Source organism: Ixodes scapularis, unplaced genomic scaffold (assembly GCF_016920785.2).
Source record: "Ixodes scapularis isolate PalLabHiFi unplaced genomic scaffold, ASM1692078v2 PGA_scaffold8__174_contigs__length_109621045, whole genome shotgun sequence".
Classification (NCBI taxonomy): Eukaryota; Metazoa; Arthropoda; class Arachnida; order Ixodida; family Ixodidae; genus Ixodes; species Ixodes scapularis.
The window spans coordinates 102,541,670-102,558,015 of record NW_024609883.1 but is presented as its reverse complement, the minus strand read 5'-3'; the positions used below and the strand labels follow the sequence as shown (position 1 = coordinate 102,558,015).

Sequence of the window (16,346 nt, the reverse complement as noted above, 5' to 3'; positions counted from 1 at the left end):
GCAAGCATTTGCACCAAAACGATATGGCTTCGGCGCAGGGGACCGCTTTAGCAGACGAAGAGATCAAAAAACTTTCCGCAACACATCGCACCTATTGAGGACCTGACAGGGGCATGCAAAGTATGCACATTCAAGAAATCAAGTGAAATAACATGGGAACGTGGACAGTGAAAGGCGGCTCTCCACCTTCCTGAATGTTTTCAATGCTATCACACTGAAGAACTGCTGAAGAGGATTAGAAGTCCTGATTTAGAGCAAGATACCACACCTGAAAGTCAAGGAACACTTTTGTCTTATTTTGATACAAATTTCCTGCTTACATTCCTTGAATTTGGCAAAATGTAGCAGGATGTGCAGCGCACTTCGGTGCAGCAATCGCATTATTGAAAGCACGGTGCATTTAGATCAGCATGCCAAACAGCTTGATGAAACACCACGAGACACCAAACCAGAAAGCACACAAAGTCAATTCCAAGCCCAATTCCGAAAAGAAAGACACAGACCACCGGGAGGTAAATAGAAAGAGCCAGTGTATTCCTCGGTTCAAATACACCACTTTCCTCAACGACCCCAGAGCTGAAAACTCCCCCTCTCGTCCAAGTTCCGCAGAGGACCTTCGTCACCAAAGAACGCTTATATTTATAGTATATATAAAACTTCCCCTCATTCACACCATCTCCTATGGACACAGAGCTTAATCCAGCAGCAGCACACAAACGAGGAAAGAACAAAAAAAAAAAAAAAAGGCCTGTCGACGAAAGGAACTAATACTGTACAAGAATGAGAGACAGGTAAAGCAACGAAAGTTAATCCTAGGAAAAAAAAAAAAGAAGGCAACGGAGGAGAGAGCTAGCCGAAGGTAGTAGTCGTCCTGGTAGTATAGTCCCGTCTGTACACATCACAACAGGGGTTGACGGCGGCTGCAAAGAATCCTCAGGCAAAGCCAAACCCTTCAGTGCACTCTTGAATGGCCTTGAGTAGCATGGTGCGAAGCTTGTCGTAGGTCTCGTACGCTGGAAGGTCCAACTGGTTAAAACTGCAACAAGAAAATAACATTTTTTTAACGTCAATGAAACTATGTGGAATACATAAATAATTCTTTTATAACCCCACAAGGAACTAACTGGTGAAAATACACTGCCTCGTGTAACAATATCTGTTTCAGTTTTATATGACTCTGACATAGTACACAGAAACCATGGACCTGGTACACAGGAACTGACGCCAAGAGACCAGACGCCCCAGAGGCAAGACGCCCAAGATACCAGACACCCTAAAGATTAGGGACCAGACACCTAAAAGACCAGAGGCCAGACGTCCAAGAGATCAGACACACACACACACACACAAGCCCAAACATGCATGAGACCAGACATGCGTGCGACCAGACTCCCAAAAGCCCAGATGCCCAGACGCCCATGAGCCCAGACGCCCATGAGCCCAGACGCCCATGAGCCCAGACGCCCATGAGCCCAGACGCCCAAGAGCCCAGACGCCCAAGAGCCCAGACGCCCAAGAGCCCAGACGCCCAACATCCCAGAGACCAAGCTAAGCCCCATGATGCACTCCTTAGATTCACAAGCCAGAAACTGGGAGTGGACTCACCAAGTGTGGGCGGACGGCAGACGGTCCGTAGAGCGGTCGTCCCTGTGGATCTGGAAGCGCTGGACCCCGTTCATGCCCTCAAGGGCCACAAACCCTTGCAGGGGCACCTTGGACGTGCCCGTCACAAACTGGAGGAACTTGGCACGATCCGCCTGGTCCAGAGAGCGCAGGGCCCTCCAGAACCATTGGATCTGCAGGGAGTTGGGCTGGTACTTGTGGTACTCCGTGTGGGCCCGGAGATCATCCACATCGATGCTGGGCAGCCCCGAGATGAGCAGCTCCAGTTCCTGCTCGTTGAAGATGGCAATGAGCCTCTTGGGGATGATCTCGTAGAAGCCCTCCAGGAAGGCATTGAGCTGGCGCCTGATGGCCCCCGTCATTTTCTCCTGGCAGACAAGGCGCACATACTCCTGTGTCGTCTCTTCCGTCACCGGGAGGTGGCGGCCCCCCGGCTTGAGGTCCCGGACCTCCGTTACCCCAAACTCCTGCACCTCCACGCTGAAGGTAAGCTCGTAGCCCAGAGCCCGCACCCCGTGCTCCAGCAGGAACACCAAACCCTGGTAGAAGGAGTAGTCCTCGCTTTCCATGTCCGTGTACTTGACCGGTTTGCCCAGGATGTGCTTGTAGAAGGAGCGCGTGAAGTAGCATTCGAGCAGCTTGTTGTCGTACACCGCCTTGGCAATGACCCGCCCCACAAACTTGAAGTAGGACAGGTGGTTCGAGTTGCAGTGCGACGCCGGGTTGATCATGTACGTGACCCTGTCGCCCGGCGACGTGGTGAACAAGGCGTACATCGGGTTGAAGATCTCGCGGGAGATGATGGTGTACCACTCCCGCAGCAGACCTCCGGCATCCTGGCCCTCCTCGCCCTCGAACACAATGTAGAAGCGGTTCTTCCACTCCTCCGGCGGCCGGCGATGCAGTTCCCGGAAAGAGTCCTCAAAGACGTGCTCGCGGCGCACGTGCACCGCCAGGTCTTCCCGGCGCGAGCCCTCATCGAGGCGCTCGAGCTCATGGCGGAAGTAGCGCCGCTTGACGTCGAAGTCGAGGACCCGCGTGTGGTCCACCAGCACTGCAAAGGGCCCGTCTGCCAGAGGCGTGCTCGATTGACGAAGGATCTGGTTGAGCACCTGGGTAGGCAGAAGGAAGGCGTTGGCACAGAGACCATCAGCCGCTCAAATTGACGAACCAAGCATACAAATTGGCGTTTATGGCATTTAGAACTTTCGCAGGCCGCGTTCGGAGGGTGCGAGGTGCCAAAGAGTCTCACCGTGCGGTGCGTCTCTGCAAAGCCCAGGAACTTCTGCACGTCCGGCTGAAGGAACTCCGACCCCTGGGCACCACCCGCGGCCCCGCCGGACGCCTGCGCGTTCTGGTTGTCCTGCAGGGGCAGGGGCGACAGGGGCGCCATTTCTTGGTGGATGTGGGCCAGCTGGGTCTCCCGGCTCTCTGAGCGGTACTCCCGGCGTCTGGCCGCTTCCCGCGAGCTTCCGCTGATGCCGGGGACGCTGGTGCTGCCGGGCGGCACGCTGGCATGCACCAGGAAGAAGGCCTCCACAGCGGGCTGCAGAACCTGCGAATGCAGACACAGCGGGTACCCGGAGTTTAAGAGCGGGAAATGTTTGAAGACATGTCCTCAAAAACCTGCCCCTGGACAGCCACACCCAAACCGAGTGCACATTCTCCATAATGGCCTGTAATAACCCAAGAAAGGACCCATCAACCCAAAGGACCTATACACGTTGGCCCAATGGTACTCACCAGGACAGCATGTTGGTCCTGGGTTTCAGCCAGTTCCAGGAGGCAGTCACTCAGTGTGCTCCAGAGGGCATCCAACCGAAGCTCCTCGCTGAGCGGCGGAGGTTCGTCGGCAGCGTCCGGTGGCAAAGAGCCTGCCCTCGTTGGAGTTGAGGACATCACTGGCAACATGTGCTGACTTCCTCCTGCCCCCACAGCAGCAGCTGCCCCTGGACGAGAGTAAAGTATGTTCTTCATGTTAGATGCTGAATTATTTCTACGAAGGCAAGGCCACCGCAAACCTGCGCGACTAGACTACGACTCGTCCGCACTGGTGATGCCAGTCCCGTCGTCATCACTGCTACGTTCTCGAAGCACGTTGTCGGCGTCGTCCAATAAAATCTCACACTTCGCAAATGGCAGGATCAACCGCATCTTCCGCGCTTGCTCAGCGATCGCGTTGGACGTCACGGGTAGGGACCGATTGCGCACGTTTGCGGCGTACGTTGCAAGCCTGAACTCCAACTCCGGAAGGCACCCCCACCTATCCAGACTTTGGCCTGCGGAAGCTTCTTCGTTTGCCATCACACTTTAAGATTCCGCGCCACCACAGACTCCACTGAAGCATCACCCACTCCGACGGGTCGAACTTGCGTCCAACAGCGCAGTTGTTCGTTGCTTCTGAGTGAAGAACGGCGATAAACAAGCACCGAAAACCTAAACTGCCAGGATCACGCGTTTCAATACAAATGAACATAGTTAGTGCACCAGCATGATCTCGTACCCGATCAAACGATGTGCGACCGTGAATCATGCGAAAAACTGCGAAGAGAAGCCGCGGCGTCGCGGGGTGAGCGAGCCAAGTCAGGCTATTCCAGTGGCCTCCGGAGTGGCTCTTACGAGAAGTGCCGTCACCCCCCGGGAGTTGGCCGCTCCATGCTCTGTTCACCGCCGTGCATTCGGGTTATTTTGCGAATCGCTCGTAATACTCGTTCGCGCAAATAAAAAATAATTAATTTGTAAAATAAGCGCACAAAACAGTGTAATGCTCGTGGTACAGCCGGCTGAACTCGTAACGAGCCGAGGTGTCCATGATATCGCAATTGTTTCGTTTTTGCCGGCGGTGGAATGCTTTGGCTCGATTATAAGTCGACCCCCCCACTTCAGATTTTCAAAAATTGAAAAAAGGGTCGACCTACATTCGTGTAAATACGGTACGTGTTATCATGCGATGTGACCTGCAAGAGGAACTGTGGCCTACTTTAGTAAAATTTAGAACATAGACATGGTGTTAGTAGCCATGCTCACCTGCTCCATCTACATCCATGTGGTTGGCATTGGACTGCACAGCACAAGGGGCGTTCTCCAGGCGCGGTGTGCTGGCCATCGAACCTGTGGACGTAGAGAGGGCCAGGGGCTCCGCCGAGGCCGTGGGAAGTTCGCAAGCTCCGGAGACTGTCGGTACAAGAGACAAGCGGAAGCAGGAAAGTATATTAGCCCAGGATCCTAACCCTTTAACCCACCGTTCGGCGCTAGGGCAGTTTTAACGAGTTCCAGCTTGAGTTCCAAGCACCACATTAATCTGGCAATGTCACCTGAACTTGACAAAGCCGTGAGCAGCAAGCAAAAATGGTTTATACAGTCTAAGCTCATTATAACAGACTTGGTTACAACAGACATTCGGAAATAACATACCGATTTGTGAAGTTCGGTTGGTTTTCCTCTTTGCACCATTGACTCAACTTCATATCTGCATACAACATACTCCTTTTACAACAGACCGAAATCTTGGTCAAAATCAAGGTCTGTTATAACGAGCTTAGACTGTAGTCCCCTCTCATGAAACACATTTGTATACAAGCAGAGGCTGTTTTGGAAAGAAAAAATGCTGTGATTTATTTGTTTTTACATTAGACAGCTGTCACAAGCAAACTTTCACAATAAACATAAAGTCAACCAAATTAATAGTGTTCATAAAGTTGTCTTGTCCTACAAGAAACTACGTAAACAAGCGAAAGAAATTGACATCAAATAAAACCCCTCATCACTAATGGTCGCCAAACCATTATTGCCAAACCAAACCTGCCAAATTAAAATTACACAAGCACTAAGAAGAATGCTTGAAACATGGGTACACATGCTTGAATCATTTGTTTGAAATATTTTGAGTAAACAACCAAAATAACCCACTAACAAAAGCATGTGCCATTTCTTTGAGGTTTATGTTTTAGAACAGATGCTGCTCCAGGCACCAGGATAAGTAACTATGCTCTCAGCATGCTCATCGAATAATTTAGCAAAAGGTCTATAGATCACAGTTCCTGCCCATCACACAGACAGTTGTACAGAATCTGTAGCGGAGCATGGTGAAGCAAATGCACTCACGCCTGCGCCGCCGTGCCTGGTAGTGGCTCTGTGCGGCCTCCCTGAGCTGGATGACCACCTTGAGCACGCGCAGGAAGAAGGCCTGGGAGGACATCTTGGAGGTGAGGGCGGCCATCGAGGGCAGCTGCAGTTCCCGCCCTGCCCCGGCTTTGGGCACACGACCAGCCGCACCCGCCGCTCCGCCAATCACGCCCCCGGGGCCGCCGGCACCAGGCAGCGGTGCCCCCGGTGCGGTGATCACCACCGTCGAGTGGGTGAAGCGGTCCTGGATTGTGCCAGCCGCCACCCTTGAACCTGCAAGACAGAAGCCAAAATCAGATACAACATTGTCCAACAAAACAAAAAAGAAAGAAGGACAAGGTTAATTGTTAGAGTTGCTAGTCAGCAGATGAAAATGTGCTCTTCACTTTCAATCCCTTTCATTCCCAATAGTGGCCAAAATGCAACCGGTCAGAACAAAGCGCCAACCCACGCACGTGCCTTGACAAAATTCTATAGATCAAGGAGCTTTAGACTCAATTGTGTGCCATCTGGACCCAAGTTAGAAATAAACGTTTACACAGCATTTGCATTTGTTTGCTGTGTTGCATCGTACGGACGTCTCAAACACGTAGACCTCGCATCATCCGCTTGGGGTGCCTCGTTGCCTTTTTCCTTCATCGGTGACAACAAGGCCACCATTAGTATGGCACCGATGCCATCCCTCAGACGACGATAGCGGTCGAAGTGACCAGACCGAATTTCGGGAAGAACAAACAGAAATTCCCTAAGCAAGCCAGAAAAAATTGGCTGTATATTTGACATTTCCCAAAAGTGTCCTCAATGTGTGGCGTTAAAGACACCTTTTACCCACGTCTACCCAAAAACGCAGTCTGTCACACAGATTACACGCAGCGCCGAATGGACTGTCCATGAAATGGCACTTCGACTGCCGGTCGGACGCTGATGTAACGACCACGGGCTTCCAGTTGTATGCTAAGCCCGGTGCTCTCGTTTTGCGGTCGTATCCCTCGCTCCTCCCTCTTACCCCGCGGCACCCACCGTTGTCGTTTTTGCACCGCTTTGGTAATGTGAAGGAATGTAATGCGAGAGCAATAACCTTCACATTACAACTAGTCTGCTTTGCCGCCGCTGAGCGCACACCGAGGAAAGTCTGTGTCCCAAGAGCAGTCGCCTGCACACTATCGAGGGTACTGTATTTACACAAATGTAGGTCGACCCACTTTTAAGATTTTTTTAAAAATCTGAAGTGGGGGGGGAGGGTCGACTTATAATCGAACCAAACCATTTCACCACCGACAAAATCTAAACAATAACAATATTACAAACACCTCGGCTTGCTACGAGCTCAGCCGGATGTACCTGAAGCATTGCACCATTCAATGTGCTGAATTTACAAGATTTTTTTTTTTTTTTTTATCTGCACGAGCATTTTTGATAGCGATTCGCAAATCAGCTTAAATGTACGGCAATGAATGACACACGGCGTGCCTGACTCCCAGGGGTCGCGGCACTTGATGTAAGAGCCACTACGGAATAGCTGCTAGAACAGCCTCACTTGCCGCTGCTTTTTGCACGATTCACAATTGCACATCGTTTGATCGGGTGTAGAGGTCGTGCTGGGGTGCCAACTATGTTTCTCTGTATTGACACTAGGCATGGGCGAATAGAGGATTTTGGGTCCGAATCGAATTCGAAGCGAATAGTGATTTTGACCGAATAACTTCAAATCTAATAGTTCGAATAGTACAAGCAACAAATACCACAATATATGTTTAAGCTATAGTTTTATATTTGCCCTTATTTGGTATTAGAAGTACTGTAATTGTTAATTTCAAGTGCATCGAGTTCGGGAGCACGAAATGGTCAAAATGGTCGGAAGCTTGCGCCACCTGGCTGGAAATCCAAGCCAGAGTAAGTCAAACCCGTTTATATCGAACTCGCAAAAAAAGTCTACCAGTTGGATATAGCGGGTAATTTGATATGAAAGTTTTAATGAATTTGACACTCGAAAATCCACTTTCTGCTGAAATATTACACAATGAAGTAGTCTTGCATCTTCAGCTGCTTTTTCTTCACTGCATCCGCGATAACAACATTTTTCTACGCTATCGACGGACTCCAAAATGCTGAGGCCGCTGCCTTCTATATTCGCGCATTAGCGCCGAACTATGCCGAGAGCACGGGGAACGTCCAAGCAGGAGCACCTTCTCCTGCAGAGCACCGTTTTGCTCTGCAAGTTGGCTTTCCCCTAGAACAGGGTGGGGTGGCTCGTTGGGGGAAGCCAACTAACAAAACAAGCTGTTTTTTTTTTTTTTTTTTTGGCGGCCGCGTCAATTGTTTGGAAGATAAAAAATATTCTCTTTTGCGGACGGAGCGGGGAGAGGGAGCCACGGAGCACCCTCTCTCCACTAGCTATATTTCCTCTCCTGGTCGACGCGGCCGCCCGGGAAAAAAGAAAAAAAAAAAGCCAGCGTGCTCTGCAAGCTGGTTTTCTCCCAATCGGTCGCTCGCGTTGGGGGAAGCCAGCTTGCAGAGCAAAACGGCGTTCTTGGCAATTCAATATATCGGTAGCGGCTGCTATTTTTGTTCGATGCAACCATAGTTTTTGCTATATATTATCACTGTAACATTACTGTACACAAAAATTTCTCAATATAAGGAATAATTCAATGTAAACGGGTTCGATATAGTCGGGTTTCACTGTATTTAGAAAGGTTGAATAATCCATTATTGTCGAATAATCCTATATTGTCGAATAATTCGATATTGTCGAATAATTCAATATTGTCGAATAATTCAATATTGTCGAATAATTCAATATTGTTGAATAATTCAATATTGTTGAATACTAAAATTCGATTCAAAGCGAATGCCGAATAGAACAGAATTCAATTGGCTATTCGTAATAACTGAATATTCACCCATCCCTAATTGACACGCATGATTCGGGCAGTTTAGGTTTTTTTGGTGCTCGTTCAATCAAAAGCAACGGACAACCACGCCGCCGAATGAAAGTTTGACCCGTCAGAGCAGGTGGTGCTCCAGTGGCATCTGCAACTAAGTAGTATCCTAACTGCGACGGCAAACAAAGAGGCTTTCGCGGGTCAAAGACTGCATGCTTTCTGGGGCTAGGTCAGGCTCGCAACGTACGTCGCAGAACTGCGCGATCGGTGCTTACCCGTGATGTGCAACGCGATGACCGAGCAAGCACGCAACATGCGGTTCTTACAATCATTTGCGAAGTGAGAGATTCCGTTGGACGACGCTGGTGACATTCTTCGAGAACGCAGCAGTGATGACAACGGGAACAACAGCATCGGTGCAGACGAGTCGTAGTCTCTAGTCGCAGACGAAGTGAAAAGGACGGGGAGCAGCTTCACTTTTCCTGGCTCCAGCGTGAGCTTCCTAGTTTCAATAACGCCTGGACATCTCGTGCGTCTCGTGCGTGCATGCACAGCCAGAGCATGCCAGAAGGCATCGAGCGTGTGCTGGAAGCCGGACTTTCTGAAGAGACACCCTGCCATTCTCATGTGCTCTCCGCAAAATGCGCCCCCTAAATGCCATTTTTTTTTTTATATTGCTGATGTGCATTCTGCAGGGCTTGACTCACAGTCGAGTCGACGTACAACCGTGCAAATATGGCACATCTAAAACAGGACCTTTTCCAAGTAAGTCTATGCGCACACGTACACCCTCTCCCCTTGCCTTGCTGCCTGCTGTTGCCATTGGTCAGCACCTATCTTTGAACATATTTCGTCTTTTCTGGCACTCCTTTTTTGAGGATCTAATATAGGGCATAAAAGCAATAAAAAATTGAGCAGTCTCGCATTAATCTACAGTACAGTCACTGCGATAGATGAGACAAGTCACGGCGAAGTCATTGCAAATTAGCGCGTCATGAATGCGACGCTGTTTTTTTATTTGCGCAATCACAAGCCTTCGGAACAAAATAGACACCTGACCCTTTTGTTCTGAACGCCTTTGTTTTTTCTTTTCTGAAGCATGTGAAAGCACATTTTCCGGCACAAGCTCTTGGCTTTATGGCATTTTGTTATCAGCCTTTTCTTTTTTTTTTTTCTTCCAGAAAGCCACTTTAGCGAGTGTCGGGTACCGCAAACGAGTTCTTAACGGTTTGGCATGGCTCAGGGTAACGTCTCCACTTCGCACGCAGGGTACCCAGGTTCGATTCCCGCAACCAGCAGGTGACCTTTTTTCGAGGATTCGGCAACAAAGACGACACGTCACCAGCTACAACATCAACAACGACGCCTACTACAACATCCAACTACAACTACTACAGTAACATCAACAACAAACTTCATTTTTCCAGTGGCGGAAAAAGCCATCGCCGTTAAACCAATTCATGGGCACAACGCCGTGTTCCGACGGGAGGGGGCACTTTGGCTTGCCCTTCGTTCGTAGTTCGCAGACAACTCCCCCCCCCCCCCCCCCCCCCCCCCCCCGTGGCGCTTGTTGCTCGAAAAAGAACCCCCAGGACGAGAAGCTCACCGGGGGCGGGGGAAGGCAGGCGGCCAGCGGCGTCGTCCCTTTCGTTCTCCTCCAGGGCCAGGCGCTCCGAGGCCAGCCGCGCGTTGAGGGTGCTCAGCTCGGCCAGCAGGGCCCCGATGGAGGCTCCCACCGTGGCCCCCAGGTCCCGGGCGCCCTCCAGCAGCAGGCGCAGCACCACCTGGCGGGCCGACGGGCAGCCCCGGGACAGCCGCAGCAGGAGGGACGTCGCGTCCTCCAGGCCCTCCTCCGAGCACGCCTTGGACGTCAGCGTCTGCAACACGCGCGACAGCCGTCAAGACGTTTTCCACAAGCACGGAGCCTGACTTCGTCCGCGTCTACACAGAGTAGACTCTGTCGGTGTAGAATCGACAAAATAAGTTATAGTCAGAAAAACAATATAGTTGCTGACCCATTTTTTGGACGCATATTGCGGACCTAAAGGAGGAACCATGACCTACCCGATAGAAAAAGTGCATATTCACGACCAACGTTTTGGGACAGCTTGAAGTCCAAAAGTTAAATTTTTCGGACAAAATCGTAACGAGCAATCAGCCTTACCGAGAAGCAGCCATTTTTAGATTCTTTGTTAGCTGCACATAGATTGGCTTGGTTAAGCAATGCTACTTGAGTACTGCTAAGTGACGCTATGTTACGTCTTTCTTTTTTTTCTCTAGCCGCGCATCATTATTATCATCATTGTTACCGTTTTGCTTTGTTCATTCGCCAGTCTGCAGTCGTGGACCTACGCCTCTCACCCCATCCCAGTGAATCGTGTTTTCACTCTGCTGACTTGGATGTCATGGCCTTATCTGTTCTTCGCCGCTGTGAAGTAACGCTAAGGAGCACGGAAAGTACTCTACCAAAACGCTAGAAAAGAAGACAGCAATTGTCAAGCTAATAGAAAGTAGCCGAACGCAAGCAGAGGCATATCCTGAACCAAAGCACTATTGACAGCTTTTTAAAGTCCACTTAGACATAATAAAGGCAAGTTTTTTAATCTGCCAAATTTTCGGCCTGCTACTTTGCTAGTTCTAGTTTGGATGTGCAGACAATGACATTTGGAACTACATTGCCCCCAAGTTTTGTGTTATTTGAGTGAGGATTTAGGTATACCACATAAATCTAAACTTTCAAATCAGTTTTTCTCTAATAGGTATTTTTGTCTGTTTTCATAGTTTGTGCACACAAGTTTTGCCACTTGCAGTTACTGTATTACAACGCAATTTTGCACAGATGCTCCTGATCGGTCATAGAAAGGACAAATCTTGCTAGTTGTACAATTCATATCTTTGAATTTTTATAAAAGACCTAAGGGAAAAGTAAAACATAAAATGCAATGACTCAATTTTTTTTTTTTCTTGAGGCACAAGTTTTTTTGTTTTTTTTGTTTGTTTAGATTTTTACATTTTACAGTTCACAAGGAACCAACCAGGCTATTTCGAGTTGTGGTCTTATATAAGGTTTAGAAAAAATTGTGTGCACAAAAATGGCATTTTATGCACATGATAAAGGCATAGCCATTTTACCAAGGTAATTATCAGAAAACTGATTGCATTATGGCAAAAGGACCTCAACATGCACCAGCTGTGCAAATTGCAACCTCCTAGCTTCAGTATTTAAGAAAATTGAGGTGGCTTAGCTCGGCTATGCAAGGATGTACGTAGCGTGAGCTTATGCGCACAAAATGAGAGGCGCTATCAAGCGGCTCCGGTGCAGCGTCAGACTTGGCTACTGCACAACGGAGGCGCACAGCTGGGCACACTGCGGCGCCAGTGCCTCTACAGCGGCTATGACGTCACTCCTCTGGAATGAGCAGACCGGAGAGGCGCACGCGGTGGCGGCGAAGCACGCAGTCTCCGGTGCGCCTGCTGTGCGTCGTGTGACGTCACTGCTCCTCGCGCTTGCACAGCACGGTTCATTACGCGAGCCACGCGAAACTGCTTAACTTCGGCCAGTGTAGCTCACGCTACAAAAATTGTCCCAAGGAGCATCTCCCCTTAAAAAGCTTTCTCAAGAGTCTCATTTTCTAATCGGCATGTGGACTTTGATTGTGAAACGAGTGAGGAATTGGGCACGCTTGCAATACACAAATCAATGTCAGCAATCATGGACAGGGCAAGCATCGTCGAAATACATAGCAGACAAATGCATGTTACTATAAACGAATGCTGGATCTAGTCAGTTTTCTGTTAAATCGGGGCGGGCTTTTCAATTTTTGGCCACGTGCACAGCCTCTTCCACGTGAAGGCTGGACTTCTATGATGTTTTTGCCCGAATAGTGTTTTTACTCTCGAACAAAAAGGTTTAATGCACTGAAACTGCGAAGAAATGCTCTTTCCAACAAGCATATAGTCCTTATTCTAGGGCATACCCGTGCGGAGCTATAGCAGTTTGAAAATATGAAACAGAGATTCACATTTCCAAAACACGATTTTGACACGTCTGCTTGCCGAAAATGTTTATTTCTCCATAAATACTTCAGATATTGCAATAAAACTGCGCAGGAGTGTGCACTATTAGTTGTGCAACCACAATACATAAAAAAAGAACAACAGGGTGTCTAGCAAGTTGTTATTTTGAAATTCCCCGACTTTTCCAAACTTTCCCTGACAATTTTCGGTGAAATTCCGTGATTATTGCTTGGGCGGTTAAATATACAACACCATTACAACACAAGACACTGAGCATTGAGCACTGTGAGGGTCATTTTGCAAAGCTTAATCCAACTCGCATATTCCGAAATATTTGGGTTCGTCCAGTCTGGATTAAACAAGCACTTTCTTGCCGCCGACATCGTCAGTGAAGAGGCCACTCCGGGAACACAATGAAAACGAGACACTCAACCAAACACGTCAATAACCTAATGGCAGCATGGCCGCCAGATGCACACTTTCGGCTTAAGGCTTGGATTGGCGTCTGCAGCTTTCCCATTTGTCACTAAATCTCGTAGCTCTAACTGGATCGAGCCTCGTGTCGCGCCCTAAATCCAAGGCAAGGTAAAGCAAGGCTTGGACTATATTTGTCGGCTGCTCTCCATCGGGTAGCACGCTCTACTTCGGGGGAGCAGAGCCCCCGCTCCACTCTAAGCAGAATTTATTGCCTATTTTTCTGCCCACCCAAGTCCTCAAGTCTTTGCTCAGGGCACTTGATGGCGTTTCCGGCTCATTTTCCCTGACTGCGCTGGCTTTGACAATATCCCTGACAATTCCCGGTTTTCCCGGTAGCTAGACACCCTGGAACAAGTCAGTTTTTTTCTCGAAAATTATAATTTTAAGGTGGTGTCCCCCCTCAGCTGTATTCAAACGTCTTTTCGGGGAAGTCCGAAAAATCTGTCCGCTACCGTACATGGTACTGGGCAAAAATCGCAGCACCCAAGGGAAGCTGGGCTTCTGAAAAATTCTGCCGAATGTCCCACCTCCACTGCCAGCTTGAGATGTTGCTCCAACACCACACTCTCCACCTCCGGCGTCTCTTCTTCAATGGGCACCTCCGGTGGCTTGCTTGCCTTCTCGGCTGCTGGAGCTGCAGTTGCTGGGGAAGGAACAGCAAAACATTAGACAGCTCGCTCAGCTGCAAGGGTAACCGCAAAACACGCTTGCATGCCTCAGAGCTCACTATGCCAACACAAGACTAATAATTACACCACATTTCTGCACAACTTGGCAAACAGCGAAGGTTCGGGCCGGTGAGCTATTTCGAATGCCATAGCCAGGCGTGACAACGTGCCATCCAAATGCACACCTGCAAAGAGCTGTGTGCCTAGACCTAACTGGCTCCCTAGGTCCCAGCTTTACCTACTCGCCCACTCCTATTGAGCATTGCGATGTACAGGTGCTAACAGCAAGGCAGACGCTAATCGTGAGGCAGGTGCGAACAGCGAGGTAACCAATCAGTCGCCTCGTTCCTCACCATTGGACGCTGCGGACTCCTGCCTGGAGCATGAGGGCACCTCCGTCGCCCTGCCAAGCAGCGCGCCATCCAAGTCCAGTGACGCCGACCCTCCGTTCGCCGTCACGGGTGCCGGCAACGCCGCAGCAGCCGCGGCGGCCGCGGCCGCCGTGGGCGGCGTGTTTTCCTTGCCCTGATCCGGAATTGCCATCGACACCAATGCCAAGAGCCGGAGCAGCCGGTCCGTGAGCAGCGAGCTCCGCTTCACGACTGGATGCGCCAACAGCGAGATGAGCTGCGCCAGTGGCGACGCCTCGAACGACGACGCGCCTCCCTCGTCGTCCGGCGGAGCCTTCGGGGCACGCTTGCCCACGTTGCCGCTCGTCGTGTTGCAGTCCAGGCGGACCAGCACGCTCCAGAAGTCGCCGTCGCGGCCGGGTTCCGTGGTGACTGGCGAGGACGACGACGTGGCGGTCACAGAGGAGGAGGTAGCGACGGATTTGACGCCACCACCGCCGCGGCACATTCCCTTGGCGGTTGTGGACGATCCGGCTCCACCCCCGCGGACTTTCTCGGGAAGGAAGTGGACGGGAAAGCTCTTGGCGAGCGAGATGAGGGTGTCTAGTACGTGCCTGCAAGGATGAATGAAAAGACGTGGTTAGTCAGAGACCAATACACGCAAATTTCGTTCCCCCCCCCCCCCCCCCCCCCCCCCCCCTCTGGCATTAATCACCGAGAGGTTACACACCCAGGTGTGCAAACCTCGACTGCACTGCGAGAAACGAGTTTGACAGACAAGTTTGTAGGCTTGCTCCAGTACGAAAGTGTGGAGTTAGCTCAGAAGCAAACACAGAAAGCATACAGAGACAGAACCACAAGATTCCATACATTAATTTCCCTCGTTCATTCAGAAGATCTGGCGAAAATGAATTGTGGTTATACAAGCCGCTTCATTAGCAGCTTATAATTAGGACACCAGCAGCCATGAATGACAGCTGGTGTCCAGGTTTGAAGGCTTGTTAGTTGTTCTCATAAACTCCAGTCTGTGGGTGGCTCAGCCTGCAAGTGTGACAGCAACTAAATCCGAGCGAGCAACACTGTGCGAGTGTGGGCATCTGTAGGAGGAAAAGATTGAAGTGTCTAAAGGTTAGTGGAAAGGTTAACAATGCCCAATATAGGACTGTAAGGGAGTATTCTGGGGGGTACCGTATACCTCCGACGGAATACAATGAGGAGAATACACTACGAGGGGAATGCTTTGGTACGAAGTACAGTGGGAGGAGTGCCCCTAAAAAAGCATCCCGTGAAGGTACCCTAGAACGGCTACCCCTGGAAGGAGATACTCACCTGCAGACCACGGGAGAGGCCTGCGGGTGTATGGACACCTGTGGGCAGGGCCGGCGGGTGCTGCAGTGCCTCACCACCTGGAAGACGTTGGTGCGGCAACCCAGCGCCGCATCCAGGCTGATCGAGAGCCAGGAGGGCTGCTGCCCCCCCTGCTGCATTGCACCCCCCTGCTGGGGGCCCCCCTGGCCCCCCCGGCTCCCTTCCGAGAAGGACCCCACGTGAGTCTTGCTCCACTTCTTGCCCCGATGGTGGGGAGGATCTGCAACTGCCTGGGAGTTGCCCTCCAGGGGCTTGTTCTCCTTGGTCTTCTCCAGGATAGACAGCAAGGACTGTGGGGGGGAGGGACAAAAGAATGTGCCCTTTAAGTTTGGCGATGGTCTCGAGCATTTGCAACACTCAGTTTCGTAGCGATAACAGGAGGCCGTCGAGGATGAAAGAAAACTTAAGCAGAAAGATTAAGAAAATTTTATTTTTGTCAGAACTTTCTTGTTGTGTTGCCTCTTTCAAATCTTCCAGCTGCCCCAAATCAGTTTTTTTTCAACAACAGAGATAATGCTCAAAACACAACCTTCTGAAACCACTTTCCATTTAAATCGGAGTTATAAAATAAGACTGAGAAATGTCATTCCTATTATGCCCATCCATTTCTGAGCTAATTTGGAGAACTTTTTTGACACCTGCCAAGCCAAAATCACAAAACAATGGTCACGTCTTACGAGTGGACCAAGAGCAGTGGCAGCTTACTTGCAGCCTTACATTTGGCAGCTTATCAAAGAGACGTTTGCGCCTCGTACGAATGTTTTCAGGCAACTCAGTTTCGACACAGCTAGAAATCAAAATCAACTTCGTTTGAACGAGTCGCTCGACTCTCT

General features: G+C 50.1%; 1 protein-coding gene across 1 annotated transcript in view; it reads right to left on the bottom strand.

Annotated features, from left to right (window-relative positions):
* Positions 1-513: 513 nt before the first annotated feature.
* The window catches only part of LOC8025915 (E3 ubiquitin-protein ligase HUWE1), a 105,402-nt gene continuing 89,569 nt past the window's right edge, over positions 514-16,346 (bottom strand). Inside the window, exons 65-74 of the mRNA XM_042286921.1 lie at positions 15,475-15,803; positions 14,149-14,759; positions 13,655-13,770; positions 10,240-10,510; positions 5,728-6,021; positions 4,651-4,797; positions 3,367-3,572; positions 2,876-3,178; positions 1,606-2,735; positions 514-1,036 (exon numbers count right to left, since the gene is read on the bottom strand). Of these exons, the coding sequence (XP_042142855.1) occupies positions 934-1,036; positions 1,606-2,735; positions 2,876-3,178; positions 3,367-3,572; positions 4,651-4,797; positions 5,728-6,021; positions 10,240-10,510; positions 13,655-13,770; positions 14,149-14,759; positions 15,475-15,803 (3,510 nt within the window). The 3' untranslated portion in view covers positions 514-933. The remainder of the gene's footprint in view (positions 1,037-1,605; positions 2,736-2,875; positions 3,179-3,366; positions 3,573-4,650; positions 4,798-5,727; positions 6,022-10,239; positions 10,511-13,654; positions 13,771-14,148; positions 14,760-15,474; positions 15,804-16,346) is intronic.